Source organism: Mustela nivalis, assembly GCF_964662115.1.
Source record: "Mustela nivalis genome assembly, chromosome: 7".
Classification (NCBI taxonomy): Eukaryota; Metazoa; Chordata; class Mammalia; order Carnivora; family Mustelidae; genus Mustela; species Mustela nivalis.
In genome coordinates, this window is record NC_139026.1 from 130,254,800 (window position 1) to 130,271,963 (window position 17,164).

General features: G+C 36.1%; 1 protein-coding gene across 28 annotated transcripts in view; it reads left to right on the plus strand.

The window, feature by feature from the left end:
• Positions 1–17,164, plus strand: part of MLLT10 (MLLT10 histone lysine methyltransferase DOT1L cofactor) — a 236,449-nt gene that overhangs the window by 76,946 nt on the left and 142,339 nt on the right. For all 28 annotated transcript variants that reach the window (XM_082742092.1, XM_082742114.1, XM_082742116.1 and 25 more), the window contains one exon: positions 8,783–8,892. In XM_082742092.1, coding sequence (XP_082598218.1) covers positions 8,783–8,892 — 110 coding nt within the window. The remainder of the gene's footprint in view (positions 1–8,782; positions 8,893–17,164) is intronic.

Genomic DNA, 17,164 nt, shown 5'->3' on the forward strand with positions numbered 1-17,164 from the left:
CTTTTTATAGGTTGATAGCTCATTTATTGTTTGTGCTGATTTCTGGTTTGTCTGGATATACTGTACCACACTTTATTTATGTATTCACCTATAGGAGGACATCTTGGTTGCTTTTGAGTTTTGGCAGTCATGAATAAAGCTGCTATAAACATCCATGTGCAGGTTTTTGTCTGGATATAAGTTTTTATTTCCTTTGGGTAGAGAAACAATAAGGAATACTCCCTTGATCATATGGTAAGAGTATGTTTAGTTTTTTAAAGAAACCGCCAAAATGTTTTCATAGTGACTACATATTTGCACTCCCATTAGCAGTGAATGAGAGTTCCTGTTCCTTCTCATCCTTCCCAGCATTTGTTGTCAGTGGTCTGGAGTTTGGTCATTTTAATAGACGTGTAGAGGTTTCCCTTAGATAACTTTTTATCATTCTGTTCTAATCCCTCTATTAATACATGCTTTTACTTTCTTTATGAACCCTGAGAAACTCTTAGGGAACTGAATTCATTTTTCCAACTCCTGACAGACATCTTATTGGTATCATGTACTTTAATTCTCTGTTTCTTTAAAAGTTGGAATGGTTTTGTCAGATTTCTTGCATAAGGGCTGATTTTTAAAAAATGATTAAATTTATGTAAAAGGTATTTTTTATTTGAATATTTCATAGAATTTATCAGTGAAACCTTCTGGTGTTAGAGTGAAAACTTTCTGGGAATTTGCTTGATAAATTTATTTTTGAAAAGTAGGTGTAGAGATGCTCCTGTGTTGTTCTGGTGTCAAGAAGTAGACTACGTCATGTAACTTATTGAATTTGTCGGAATAATGTTGTTTGTAGTATTATTATCCTATTAATGTTTGTTGGATCAGTAGTGTCGGTAGTGATAGCCTCATTTTTATTGTTGATACTGGTGATTTGTATTCTCAGTTTTTTTGTTTTTTCCTTGACCAGTATTTATAGAACTTGTTAGTTTTGCTTACTCTTTTAAGAAAACAACATTTGGCTTCATTCATTTTTAAAGTTGTCTCCCTGTTTTCTCTTTTATAGATTTCTCCTCTTATCTTTACTATTTTCTTTTAATTACTTTGTGTATATTTTGCTCTTCTTTTTTAACTTGTTATGGTAGTATCTTAGGTCTTTGAATTTAGGTCTTCTTTTATAATACAAGAATATAAAGTGTAAATTGCCCTGCTAGCACCGCTTTTGCAGCATGTCACAAAATTTGGTATGTTGTATACTTATTGCCATTCAGTTCAAAATGTTTTCCGGTTTCCCTTGTGATTTTGTTTTTGACTCTTAAATTATTTAGAAGTATATTATTTTGCATTTATTGTTTTTTTTTCTAGGTATCTATTATTGGTTGCTAATTCAGTTTCATTGTGGTCACTGATTATACTCTATAGAGGATTTAGTCCTTTAGAATTCACTGAGACTTATTTTAGGGTTTAGCATATGGTTTGTGTTGACTGTACCATATGCCTTTGAAAAAGAAAGTCTTTTCTGTTGTTGAATATATAGTATTCTATAAATTTGAGATTGGGGCTCCTGGGTGGCTCAGTTGGTTAAGTGACAGCCTTCAGCTCAGGTCATGATCTCAGGATCCTGGGATTCAGTCCTGAATCGGGCTCCATGCTCAGTGGGAGCCTGGTTCTCACTGCTCTGCTCCCCCTCCTTGTGCTCTCTCTCAACAAATACTCTTGAGCTCTTTTATAGGTCTCTCTTTTTTTTTTTTTTAAGATCTTTTTATTTATTTATTTGACAGAGAGAGAGATCACAAGTAGGCAGAGAGGCAGGCAGAGAGAGAGTGGGGGAAGCAGCCTCCCTGCTGAGCGGAGAGCCCAATGCGGGGCTCCATCTCAGGACCCTGAGACCATGACCTGAGCCAAGGGCAGAGGCTTTAACCCACTGGGCCCCCCAGGTGCGCCCCCCTCCCCTTTAAAGATTTTATTTATTTACTTGACTGAGAGAGAGAGAGAGAGACAGCGAGAGCAGAAACACAAGTATGGGGAGTGGGAAAGGGAAAAGCAGGCTTCCTGCCAAGCAGGGAGCCTGATGTGGGCCTCCGTCCCAGGACCCTGGGATCATTACTTACACCAAAGGCAGATGCTTAATGACCGAGCCACCCAGGTGCCCCCATATGTTTTGTTTAAATTGTTTATTTTAGAGGGAGGGGTGAGGGTTAAAGAGGAAGGGAGGATTTCACGCAGACTCCCCAGTGAGCACAGAGTCCAACTCGGGGCTCGATTCCACGACTCTGAGGTGAGGATCTGAGCCAAAATCAAGAGTCAGACGCTTAACTGATTGGGCCACCCAGGCATTCCAACCTCTTTCATGTCTTTAGTGATATTTGGGAGGGATCTGATTCATCTGTTAGTTCCTGGTATGGTGTGTTAAATATCTGTTATGGTGTGTGTTTCTTAATAATGTCAGGTGTTGCTTTATGTATTTTAAGGTGTCATTATGAGGTGTAGGCACTCTTATGGTTGGATCTTCTGATGAATTATTCCTTTATCAGTAGGAAATGTCCCTTTTTAGCTGTGTAGTTTTTGTTTTATAGTGTTATATGACATCAAAATAATCACTTCAGCCTTCATATTCTTACTATTAGCATCATATATAATTTCCCCACCCATTTGCTTTATTTGCTTTAAACTTACCACACTTTATTAAAAGTGTGTCTCTTATAGGCAGGAAATGGTAGTATGGCCCTTTTTTTTTTTTTTTTTTGTAATGGACTCTGTCCCTCTCAGTCTCTGCCTTGACTGTTGTGTATAAATGACTTAACATTTAATATAAATTGAAATTTGGATTGGGATTTTTGGGATTTAAAAAAATACTTAAAACAACTTTATTTAGATGTGATTTACATTCAGTATACTGTATGTATTTAAAGTGAACAACTTGTTAAATTCTGACTTATGTATGTACCCATGAAATCATCAACATGATTAAGGCGGTGAACATATCCATCACTCTGAAAACTTTTTTCTTCTTTTGTACTGTATCTATACCAGCCCTCCTCTCCCCTGCTTTGTCCCAGGTAACCATTCATCTGCTTTCCATTACTATAGATTAATTTGTATTTTTCTAGTGTTTTATTTAAGTGGAGTATATATGTGTATGTATGCATGTGTATTTAGACACTCGAATGTATATATAGTATACACAGACAATATTTTTGTCTTGCTAATTTCCATGAGTGTAAATATTTTGAGATTATTTTTGTTGTTACACACATTAGTAGCTTATTCCTTTTTTTGTTCACTGTTTTTCCTTTGTATGGATATAGCGGTTTACTGTTTATATTTTTTAGGTGTTGCAAATTAAGCTACTGTTAACATTTAAGTACATATTTTCTATAATCATTATCTTTTTTGGTCTTGGATAAATACTTAGGTGTGAAATAAATGGCTAGTTTATAATGATAAGTGCATGTTTAATTCTTTAAGGAGCTGACAAAATGGTTTTTAAAGTGGTTATAACATTCTGCATTCCCATCAGCAGCATATGAGAGTTCCAGTTGCTCTACATCCTCAACACTTGGTATGGTCACTCTTTCTAGTTTTTGCCATTCTAATAGGTGCGGAGTGGTATCTGTCTGCTTTTAATTTTCATTTCGTTAATGAATAGTAAGTTTGAGCTCTTCTTCACGTGGTTATTTGCCATTCTTTTATTTTCGTTGGTGATGTCTGTGTTCAGAAATCTTTTGCCCATTTAAAAAATTGAGTTTTTTTATTGTTAATTTTTTATATAACAGCTTTATTTATATATCATACAGTTGATCTATTTAAAGTATACAATTTAATGTTTTTAAAAATACTCAAAGACTTGTGCAGCATCATCACAGTCAGTTTTAGAACATTTTCATGAAGCTAAAAAGACCTATTGTTACCATTATTAGCATTCACTCCTATTTCCCCTAAACACTTCTACCTTGGCAACTGTTAACCTATTCTATGTCAATTTGCCCTATTCTGGACATTTGTATAACTAAGATCATAGAATATGTGGTCTTTTGTGACTGGGTTCTTTAACATAGTGTACTATTTTCCAGATTTGTCCATGTTGCAACATGTCTAAGTAATTCATTTGTTAAGTGCTAAATGATACTCCAGTGTATCGGTATACCATGTTTTCCAGTTGATGGATATTTGGGTTGTTTTCACTTGGCTATTTTGAATAATACTGCTATGAACAAATAGTACTGCTGTGGAATTTGTTTCCAATATTTTTGTTTGTGGAAATAGGTTTTCATTCTTCAGATTATTCTTGGGAGTGTAATTCCTGGGTCATGTGTTAACTGTTACCCCGTTTTAGAAATTGCCAGTCTGTTTCCCAAAGTGGAGGTACCGTTTTACATTTCCACTTACATTGCATTAGGTGTTGTATTTTTCTGCATCCCATCTATATCAATACTTGATAATGTTTGTCTTTTTGGTTTTGGCCATCCTGGTGAATATGAAGTGATACTTCATTTTATTTTTTATTTTCATTTCTCTAATGACTAGTGACATTAAGCATCTTTTCATGTGCTTATTGTCCATTTGTTTATCTTCATTCCAAGAATTTGTGTCTTTTAATTGGGATAGTTAATTTACATTTAACGTGATTGATTGGTTAGATTTAAATCTGTCATCTTGATACTTGTTCTTTATGTTTTTTAAGATTTTATTTTATTCTATTTCATTTTTTAAGATTTTTATTTATTTATTTGACAGACAGAGATCACAAATAGGCAGAGAGGCAGGCAGAGAGAGAGCGGGGGAAGAAGGCTCCCTGCTGAGGAAAGAGCCTGTTGGCAGGGCTTGATCCCAGGACCCTGGGATCCGTGACCTGAGCTGAAGGCAGAGACTTTAACCACTGAGCCACCCAGGTGCCCCAAGATTTTATTTTTTAAAGTAATCTCTATACCCTATTTGGGGCTCAAACTCACAACCCCAAGATCAAGAGTCATATGCTCTACTGACTGAGCCAACCAGGAACCCCAATACTTGTTTTTTATTTGCTCCATTTGTTTTTTGTCCCCCCCCCCCCTTTTGGCCTTCTTTTGAGATGTTTATGATTCTTTCTTTTCTACTTTGTTCTATTATTAGCCATAAATGTTGTTATGTTGTGTTAGTCATAGTTTAGGGCTTAAAGTTTACATCTTTTTCTCTGTATAGTTTACCATCAAGTGATATTATTATACTATTTCTCAATGTAGTATAAGATCCTCAAAATAATATAATTCCATTTCTTTCTTTTTTGGCTTTTATGCAGTTATTGTCATGTTTATCTTTATTATAAACCCTGCAACGAATTCTTACTATTTTTGTTTCAGCAGTTGTTTACTGTGGATCTTTCTTATGTGTCTGTACTTAATTCTCTGAACCTATGGAATGGAGAACCAGGGTTCCACATTGGAAACTCAATTTCTGTCTTTTTTTTTTTTTTTAAGATTTTATTTATTTATTTGACAGACAGAGATCACAAGTAGGCAGAGAGGCAGGCAGAGAGAGGGGAAGGGAAGCAGGCTCTCTGCTTAGCAGAGAGCCTGACCGCAGGGCTGGATTCCAGGACCCTGGGATCATGACCTGAGCAGAAGGCAGAGACTTCTGCCTCTGAGCCACCTAGGCGCCCCATGGGTTCTCTTTAAGACTTCTGCTGAATCTGGGGTGGGCATGGGTTAAAGGAAAATAAAAATTTCCTACCATTTTTAAATGGTACCTACCATTTTTAAATTGCCTTTTTCTTTTCTTTCTTTCTTTCCTTAAGATTTTATTTATTTACTTGACAGAGAGACCTACCATTTTTAAATTGCCTTTTTCTTTCTTTCTTTCTTTCCTTTTTTTTTTTCTTAAGATTTTATTTATTTACTTGACAGAGAGACAGTGAGAGAGGGAACACAAACAGGGGGAGTGGGAGAGGGAGAGAAGCAGGCTTCCGGCTGAGAAGGGAACCTGATGCAGGGCTTAGTTCCATAACCCCGGGATCTTGACCTGAGCAGAAGGCAAACACTTAACAAATGAGCCACCCAGGTGCCGCAGGTTGCCTTTTTCTTATTAGTGTTTGGTTGCTGCAAACCTTTTATCTCTCTCTCTCTCTCTTTTTTTTTTTTTTATTTAAAGATTTTATTATTTGTCAGAGAGAGAGGGAGCGAGCACATGCAGACAGATTGGCAAGAAGAGACTGAAAGAGAAGCAGGCTCCCTGCTGAGCAAGGAGCCCGATGTGGGACTCCATCCCAGGAGGCTGGGATCACGACCTGAGCTGAAGGCAGCCGCTTTACCAACTGAGCCACCCAGGCATCCCCCTTTTACTCTCTTTAACAGAGTTGTAACAAAGTTGGATCTGACGGGTCCTGCTTGGTTTTTGATATTTCCTTGGTGGAATGTGCTTTTGGAGCTGTCTACTCCACTATTTTTGCTGACATAAATCTGGATATTTTTGCCTTCCTTTAAATTTTCTTCGGTTTGTTCTGAGATACAGTTAGGTTCTTTGGAAATAGATCCTTTCAGCTTCTTGGTCTTACGATTTATTAGTTGGGTCTAGAGCAGTGCTTGGTCTAAGGGTAAATTATTCCTGCTACCAAGGCAAGATCTTTCTGAGTATTCACATAACCAATGCCCTGTAAGTTGAGTTTTTCCAGTCTGGCTAGGGGGACCAAGCCATGTTTTGGCTCTTTTTATCTGCCGGATACTCTTTCCTTTAATTCTTCTGGGTAGTTCTTTTTCCAGCTTCAGGTAATTTCTTCACTCATATGTACTCTTCTTTAATATTCAAGTGGTGTTCTATGTGTATCTCTGTCTGTGAGTGTTTGTTCTCTATGTGTAGAACTTTCATTTCTGGTACTTTGACCTGCCACTTTTCACAGCCTTGGTTTTACCTAATCTTCTGAACTTTGGGAGTGCCCTGAGCTTGGCCTTAGTTCCTTTCCTTGTGCCTTGGCCTGAAGGAACTCCAAAGTGCTAATGTTTTGTATTTTTTCTTCTGAGCTACTTTGTTGTTGCCCTCTGTTTTCACCTATGTCTAAATTGCTGTTAATCCCACCCATTCATTTTCTTTTCTTTTTTTTTTTTTAAAGATTTAATTTATTTATTTGACAGATCACAAGTAGGCAGAGCAGCAGGCAGAGAGACAGGGGGAAGCAGGCTCTCTGCTGAGCAAAGAGCCCAGTGTGGGGCTCAATCCCAGAACCCTGATTCCGTGACCTCAGCTGAAGGCAGAGGCTTAACCCACTGAGCCACCCAGGTGTTCCCCCCCTTTTTTTAAAGGAATGAGAGAGAGAGTGCACATGTGTACAAGTGGGAGGAAGAGAGAACCTTAAGTAGGCTGCAGGGAGGGCTCGATCTTACGACCCTCAGGTCATGACCTGAGCTGAAATCAAGAGTCAGATGCCTTACTGACTGAACCACCCAGCTGCCCTCCACCCATTGATTTTTAACAAATTTTTATTTTTACGTCTGGGATTTTTGGTTTACTATTACAGTTCTCAGTTCTTGGAATAAATTTTCAATTTGTATTGTATGCATTTGAATGTAATAAGGATACTTATTTTGATGTCTGTGGCTGAAATTCCAGAATACAGATCTGTTTTGATTTTCTTGTTTCTGCTGGTTTTCATTTATGTTGTCTTATCTCTCATGTGTTTCGTACTTTTTATTCTGCTGAAAATGGTAATGAACCAATAGTAGTTATTTGTAATCAAAATTACATTGTTTTCCTTCAGAGAGGCTGTATATTTGCTTCTCTCCGGTGCCCATGGGCACTTGTAATTTAGTCTTACATGAGTCCAGTTTCAGAGTTTGAGATGATCAAAGCCTTAGTGCAGTCTCTTTGAGGTCCATGTACTTTTTATTATTCTGGCTTGTGGTCCTTTAGTGTTTCAGGTGGAAGGGGGTTGGAGCTTCTTAGTTCCCCTTTTCCCTCAGTTGTCCGATGAATTTAGGTAGGTCCCTGTTCTTTTGGCCTTCTGAGTTTGTCAGAACCTCCTTTCACTTTTTTAATTTGTTTTCTCTGAAGTAGGCAGATGACTCTTGGGTGGCAAAAGTGGCCAAAAGCTATACTCACCTCCCTGGACTTCCATCTTTTCCAGTTTTGGCTCAATAATTCCTCATTACCACATCTTTTTGATACCTTCACACATTTTAAAAAATTAAGCTTTAATATTTAATATCAATTATTAAAATATTTTAAATAAAAATCAAAATAGTAAAATAATGAATGTTAGTACTAGTATTTAAAGTATCAACATTAACAATCTAAAATTTTATTATTGATATTTAAGATGAAAATATCAAAATTTTTATTTTTATTTTTTGTTTTGAAATGGGGGAGTAGGGGCAGAGGGATAGAGAGAGAGAATCCCAGGTAGGCTACATGCCCAGCGTGGAACCTGATGTAGGGTTCAATCCCATGACCCTGAGATGATGACCTGAGCCCAAATCAAGAGTCAGATGCTCAACTGACCGACCCACCCATATGCCCCTTATTTTAATCTTATTTTTAAAGTGGTTTTCAGAAACAATATTGATTTGAATTATTTAGTGTACTCTTATAAGAAGTATCAGTGTTAGCATTTGATTGAATTTTAAAAATGTTTTATTTGTGTTACTATCCTGGAGAAATGATTGAGTGCTTTATCAGTAGTGGTTTGACTATTCAGTCAGTAATGAGAATTTGCTCATGTTTTGTTGTGCATTTACTTAACATAGGCATTTAAAGGATCTCTTTAGAAAGTTAATGATTTTATTTGTGTTTCAAAAAGTTTTATTGAAAACTGGAAAATGACATTACTTTTATTTATTTTTAGGTTGGGCTCATGTGGTTTGTGCCCTGTATATTCCAGAGGTACAGTTTGCCAATGTTTCTACAATGGAACCAATTGTTTTACAATCTGTTCCACATGATCGTTACAATAAGGTACAGTAGATATTATTTTATTGATGTTCGAATATAATTGTTCTAAAGCTGGGAGCTATAAGGGTTTTTTTTGTATTTTGTTTTATTATAGGCCTTCATTAAAAATTTTAAATCTGATGGGAAGCATATGATTTAAAATTTTATTTTATGATTATTTTATAATCATATGCTTCCCATCAGATTTGAAAAAAGTATAATTACTAAATGGTAAACTACAATTATTAAAATATATTCTAAAGTCATAGGAGAACAAAGAAAACTATATACCTTTTGCTAACCTAAATATTGAGTATTTTAACATTTAAATGACATTTAAGTTCTCATAGATTTGTCCTTTAGGAGTTATTGGTTTTTATATTCTTTCAAACATAGAGATTCTATTAAATTTGAATTATCATTATTTGGTATAACATTTATTATGATATAAAATATCCTTTCTTAAAAATAATCCTGTTAGAGATTATTATTATTATTATTATTGTTACTTGCTCCTTTTCCTTTCCCAAATTATTTTCTATCCTCAAGGTAGGATTTTTGTTGTTGGCTTTTTCTTAAAAACTTAATTTTCTTTGCTTTTTTTTCACCCTGTATCTTTGTATTGATTAGTACATAAATATTATTTCTTCATTCTTTGTGTGTTAGATGACTTGTTTTATCCAGTGTGTCTTTAAATATAGTGTTACCATTTAATACCATTTCTGTGGGGAAAAGGTATCATCAGTTCTAAGGTTTCAAATATTTTTGTGTTAAGTGTTTTATAATGTAGATTATTAATATTTATATTTAAAATTTTAAAATATAGGAAACGGAAAAATACAAGATAGGAATTGCCCTAAGTCTTCTCTTTTGTGATCCTTTTAGATTTTTTTTGTGCATTTTTATATATAGTATTTGTAAAAAAATGTATTATATTTCTTATACTGTTGTGTGTTTTTGAAACTTTATCAACCCTGAACATCTTTCTGTATCCGTTAGATTTCTGTCATTATTTTTAGTGGATACTTAGCATGTAATACAGAGCGTTATTACTTTTTTTTTTTTTTTAAAGATTTTATTTATTTATTTGACAGATCACAAGTAGGCAGGGAAGCAGGCTCCCCGCTGAGCAGAGAGCCTGATGCAGGGCTCGATCCCAGGACCCTGAGATAATAGATTTAATGACATTTAAGTTCTCATAGATTATAATCTCATAGATATGATCCTCATATAATCTATGAGAATTTAAATGTCATTAAATGTCATAAAATCTATGAGATTATAATCTATGAGAACTTAAATGTCATTAAATCTATGAGAACTTAAATGCCTGAGCTGAAGGCAGAGGCTTTAACCCACTGAGCCAACCAGGCGCCCCTGAGCGTTATTAGTTTTGATAAATTAATTTCATCAAAGGAATCACTTACTTTGAAGGGCCTCGTTTGGCTTGGCTTTGGCTTTGGCTTGTATATGCCAATAGAATCTAAATGTATTGTATGAAATTGTCCTCTGAAATTTATACACATGATAATATGTGAGGTTGCTCATAAACTTACATCCTGTTAAGGTATACTGTGTATTACCATTAAAACAATCTTTGCTGTTCTTTTACTTATTTAATTAAAAAAAAGAATTTATTTATTTATTTTAGAGAGAGAGAGAAAGAGAGAGCTCCTGAGTGCCGAGGGAGAGGGAAGGGGGGAAGCAGACTCCCCACTGAGCAAGGAGCCTGACATGGGGCTCAATCCCAGGACTCTGGGATCATGACCTAGGCCAAAGGCAGCCTTTTAACTGACTGAGCCACTCAAGTGCCCCCTTCTCTATTCGTTTTAGTGAAAAATATTAGGCTAAATATTTTATAGTTAAAAAATGTTATTCATGTTTACTAATTGACCTTGAATAGCTCTTTGTTAATTTTAGTACTGTATTTAAAAAATTTTTCCTACAAAATGTTTTTTATATTAGAGATTTTTTTCTTTTGTCTTGTATACTTGCTGTGTATGCTGTTTACCATAATTTAACTTTTGCTTTTTTTTTTTTTTGCTAATATTTGCTTTTTAACTTTCATTATGTCTTCATGGTTTTTATTGTTATTGGTATTTTAGCAGGTAATTTTTTTCTAGTTGAGAAGTTTAACATTTTTATATAATTTACAGAGCTATTTCCTATTGTTTCTGCTTTTGATGCCACACAAAGAAAATTTTTCTCTATGCTAATGTATAAATTTTTTATTAGTATTTTCAAGTTCATATTTTTAAGTCCCTTTATTGTTCATCAAGTTCATATTTTTAAGTATTTTTCCTTTTCCTTTTGAAGTAATTTTAAATTTACATAAAGGTTGCATTAATAGTACAAAGAGCTCTTCCTCTTGTAAACCTTTTCAGAGTTATTTATCAATATATGGTGACATCTCAGAATGCTTTATTTATTTTAAAAAATTAATTAATTAATTATTTGAGAGAGAGCTCGAACATGAGTAGAGTGGGGAGGGGCAAAGGGAGAGAGAGAAACAGACTGTCCACTGAGCAGGAGCCCAATGTGGGGCTCCATCCCAGGACCCCGAGGTCATGACCTGAGGCGAAAGCAGCCATTTAACCTGCTGCGGCCCCTCCAGGCGTCCCCCAGAGTGCTTTAGTTTGCATTTCCTCTAAGAAAGGACTTTTTTCTCCTGAATAACCAGGGTACTGTCATCAAAAAGAGGAAATTAAATTTTATCCATTATTGCTGTAATCCACCGACCTCATCATTTCTCTGATTTTCATTCCTGGTTTCCCCTGTTTTTCCAGTAATGGCTTTCATAGCAAAAAGATCACAGATTGTACTTTGTCTTGCAAGTCTCCTTTAATCTTCAGTAGTAACTCAGTCTTTCCTTTAGTTTCATAACTTTGATCCTTCTGAGGGTTGCAGGCCAGTTATTTTGTTGAATGTTCTGCTATTTGGATTTTCCTCATGATTAAATTTAGATCTTGTATTTTGGCAGGAATATCACAGAAGTGATGCTTTATTCTCATTGCATCCTGTCAGGTGGTACATGATTTCAGTTTTTCCCATTGATCACTTGATTAAGGTGGTGTCTGTAAGGTTTCTTCACTGGGGAGTTCATCTTCTTTCCCTTTATAATAAAGTATTTTGTGAGGAAGTAGTTTGTATATAAATATCTTGTTCCTTGTGCCTTTTACTCACTAATTTTAGTGTCCATTGTTATTTCTTGCCTTAGTTTATTACTGTGATTGATAGCAAGTGGTGGTTTTCTGTTTGCATCACTTGTTCTGCATTCATCAGGTGGCATTCCACCTCAGTGAATAACTTTCTCTGTGTCCTGTTTATCTGTTTATATTAGTATAGACTAATATGGACTTATGTGTTACTATTTTATTTTAATGAGTCCTTCCCCCATTACTGTCATCTATCTTCAAGCTGGCTTCTGTGTGTTTTGTTATGTTGTGAGCTCTCTATTTGGACGCAGCAGTATGTTTCCAGGCTCATCTGATTCTGATGATCCTAGCCCTGGAATCATCACCTGTTTCTCCAAGGAGTCTTGATTTCCTTTAGAAACCAAAGTGGGGGCTAAGTGTGATGCTGCTGCTGTTGCTGCTGCTGCTGCTGCTGCTGCTGATGATGATTTTTAAGCATTATTCTTAAGGATTTTATTTATTAGAGAGAGGGAGATACAGAGCACAAACAGAGGAAGTGGCAGGCAGAGGGAGAAGGCTCCTCACTGAGCAAGGAGGCCGATTGGGGACTTGATCCCAGGACTCTGGGATCATGACCTGAATCAAAGGCAGATGCTTAACTGACTGAGCCACCCTGGTGTCCCACTAAGTGTGATTACTGTTACTGGGATATTGCTAATCCCAGGCCTTCTCAGTGGGAATAGCTAGGAAATAAATGTATATATATAGATACAGAGATATATACATATTCACATCAGTATTTTTTCAGTGCTTATCTCTATATTTTGAAGTCTGTGAGGTCACAATGATACTTCTGATTCAATATATGATATATATTATAGATATACACATATCTATATGTATTTTTAAATATAGAGAGCTAGAACCATAAACTCTTAGTAATTTCTCCAAATCAAATCCAACAATGCAGGGTTTATTTTATAAAATTTTTCTTTTCATGTTTCTGACTCTCATCCCAACAGTAAAAATCCTGGCTCCCATTATCCTCAATGAATTTACTTATTTGATCAGTCTCTCTTGTATTAATAGATGGATTGCTATGATCCTCTAATGCTGCAATCATCCTAACCTTGTTTGGATTCTACACTTCACTCTGGGTTGCTGTTGCTTCCCTGTGTTGGCTGCCCTTTTTACCATTTTTGGGATTTGATACTCAGCTTTAGTCATTGCTTCCTCCCTCTTCTCTCAAATGGTTGGTCTCCTCACCTTGCTTAGGCTTTGGCACTCCACCATCCTACCCTCAGCACCCTTATGGGAGCTTACTTTGCTGGGGCTTTGACACCTGTGTTAGACTTCCCCACTTCCCCAGCATGGATGCTGCCATGCTTGGACCCATCTTATGGCTCTAAGACTAATGTACTCAAGGAGTAAGGGAAAGAAGAAGGAAGAATGGACTATTTAGATATAAATCTTTTATCCATTTAGAGTTCATTTTATCATATATATCAAATGTAGACATATGTGTCTACATTTTTCCTTCCACATAGTCAGCTTTTTCAACACTATTCAATAATCTGTGTTTTACAGAGTAATTTGAAGAGTATATGACTCTTGATCTCAGGATTGTGAGTTCGAGCCCCATACTGGGTGTGGAGATCACTTTAAAAAAAAACGAAATACTGTTTTGATCATCATTAAATTCTTGGCTGTTTTTGATGTTTTTTCTGTTCCATTATTGCATCTGTTTATTCTTACCCTAGTACCTATTCTAAATTATTACAGCTTTATGTACATTTTAGTACATGGTAGAATAAATATTGTTACGTCTTTGTTTTTCCACATTAACATTAGGACTAACAAAATGCAGTTTCGACTGTATTAGTGTTACAGTGAAATATTGTTTTGAGGATGAATTGATCTTTTTATAATATTGAATCTTCACCTCTGGAAACATGGTATTTCTCTCCATCAAGCTCATTTTACAGTTTTCCTTATATGAGGGTGCTATATGGTTGACCCTTGAATGTGGGAATTACTGATGTTGACTCTTCCACAGTCAAAAATCCATGTATAACTTTTGACTCCTGAAAAACTGAACTACTGGTAGCCTACTGTTGACCAGAAGCCTTATCAAAAACAAGTTGATAAACACGTATTTTATATATTATGTGTATAATATACTGTATTTGTACAGTAAAGTAAGCTAGAGAAAAGAAAATATTAAGAAAGTCGTAAGAGAGACAACTATCATATGATCTCCCTGATATGAGGAAGTCGAGAAGCAACATGGGGAGTTTGGGGGGTAGGAGAAGAATAAATTAAACAAGATGGGATCCGGAGGGAGAGAAACCATAAGAGACTCTTAATCTCACAAAACAAACTGAGGGTTGCAGGGTGGGGGTGGGGGAGAGGGTGTTTGGGTTATGGACATTGGGGAGGGTATGTGCTATGGTGAGTGCTGTGAAGTGTGTAAACCTGGCTATTCATAGACCTGTACCCCTGGGCCTAATAATACATTATATGTTAATTAAAAAGTCATAAGAGAAGATATATTTATAGTGCTATGTTATATCTCACATATAAGTAGGCTGGCACGGTTCAGTCTCAACGGTGCTCATGAGTCAGCTCTCTTCCCTGTTTCTTGGATTTTTTTATGGTTGTTGATTTGTATAGTTAACCTTAAAAGCATAATAATATTCTGTTCATGATTATTCAGGGTAGCTAATAGGCACGTAATTCAGAAATGATAGGAACAATTGGAAAATGGATTTTGAGTTTTGGAAGACAACCATTTTTTAGTGGATGGTAGTAAAGAGTGTTGAAGAGCATTTATTAATGTATTGGTCTCTTACTGTGGACCTATTTTATATCAAGCATTGTGCTAGACACTGGGAATTCAAAGAAGCATAAAATACAGGGTTTTTTCCATATGCCACTCCGATTTAGAAAGATGATTGGGCGCCTGGGTGGCTCAGTCATCTGCCTTTGGCTTGTCTTGATCTCAGGGTCCTGGGATCAAGCCCTGTGTCAAGCTCCTTGCTCAGCGAGAAGTCTACTTCTCCCTCTCCCTCTGTCTCTTCCCCCATTTATAAGTATGAAAATAGTAATAATACATGTTATAAGTACAGGTTTCTGCAGCTTTCAAAAGTAAAGCATTCCTGTAAAACTTTTCCTAAGCTGAAATTGGTATAAAATTGAGAGAGCAGTTACCATTAATTTATATGGAGAAAGTTTTGAGCATTTCCAGATTGAAAAAATAACCTTTCTTAAACTTTTCTGATACCTTAGGACTCATCGGTATAAAAAATGCACAAAATAAACCGAGACAAAGCACAGATGGTTACAGACATAGTTCAAAGCTCTGGAGGCTTGATGTGGAGATGCTCAGTGTAGTTCCTTGGGAAGAAGCTTGGCAGTGCCAAGCTGCTCTGGGTGTGTGCTGGCTCAGTGCAAAGCAAATGTTGAACACCACTTTCCCTTTTGCCTTTTTTCATAAAAGCAAAAATCCTTTAAGGATTGTTTTTAGTTAGCAAAACAGGTATTAATGTAAGTCTTATAAAATCAAAGTGGCATAGCACAGACTTTTGAAAAATGGGGGATACCCGTAATAATAAATGTGAATGGTGTATTATGGAACATAATGGAAAGGAGGGATTACTTTGGCCTAAGGAATTGAATAAAGCATACAAAGAGATTATAAGGACTTTGCAGAATAACTAGGAATTTGACCTGTGGAAAAAGGCTTAAATAATAATTCCAGACAGAAAGTAACATAAATTAGTGCAGTAAGTACAAAGGAAAGGTGGTAAAGAGTTCATAAAATAATAAATAATCTTGTGTGGTGAAACATAGTGGGATTTAGGAAAAAATAAAAGGAACAAACCAACAAAGAGAAGAAAACTTTGTGAATGATAGGAAGGGAAATTTTCTAGAATATCTATGTAGTGTTTCTAAATTGCAGAGAACTCATTGTGTTCACTTACTATGTTGTAAAGTTTTCTACATGTCCCTAAATGTATAACAGCCAGTTTTTGTGCCATTTGTCACCAGGTTCTGTTTTTAATTAATTAATCAATTAATTATTTTTTAACAATATTTTATTTATTTATTTATTTATTTGACAGGGAGAGAGAGATCACAAGTAGGCAGAGCAGGAGGCAGAGGGAGAGGGGGAGGCAGGCTCCCCGCCGAGCAGAGAGCCTGATGCGGGGCTCGGTTCCAGGACCGTGAGATCATGGCTTGAGCCGAAGGCAGGGGCTTAACCCACTGAACCACCCAGGCACCCCCTTTTTAAAAATGTCTGGACCTCTCAGGTTGCATCAATCAGTTCTTCATTTCAGGACATACACATTTTGTACTAAACAATGAATGGTATATGTTACCTTTAAGTTACTTTTTTTTTTTTTTTTTTAAGATTTTGTTTATTTATTTTAGAGAGAAAGAACGGGTAAGCCTGGGGTTGGGTGGATGGGAAAAAGGGAGGAAGAGGGAAGGAATCTCAAGCAGACTCTGCGCTGAGCTTGGAACGTGACATGGGGCTTGATCTTAGGACCTGGAGACCATACATGACCAGAGCCAAAACCAAGAATTGGACACTTACCTGATGGAGCCACCCAGATGCCCCTCTATGTTAGTTACCTTTTAATAATTTTTAAGAAATGTGAAGACTGGGGTAACATAGAGATTTTTTGAAGTTTTTGATGGTAGAAACTTGTGTTCTTCAGAGTCAAGAAAGCATTTTATTTTATTTTAATTATTTTTATTTTCTAAGATTTTATTTTTAAATAATCTGTGCACCCAATATGCAGCTTGAACTTACAGCCCTGAGATCAAGTCATATGCTCCACTGACTGAGCCAGCCAGGCTCCCTGGGAGACATTTATTTTAGAAAGCTACGATTTCCAGAGAGTAGTTGGTAGATGATGTATGTATTCTGTACATATGCTTTTGAAGAGGCTTTATTTATTGATGGCCACAAAGAAATGAGTGTTTATAAGTAAAGGAATGGTTTTAATAGACCAAACAAAGAACACCATAAAAACATGGTGTCATTTAACTGTAAAAGCTTAAAGGTGGAGGAATACTTAGAAATTGCTAGCCTGGGTGGCTCAGTGGGTTAAAGCCTCTGCCTTCGGCTCAGGTCATGATCCCAGCATCAGGCT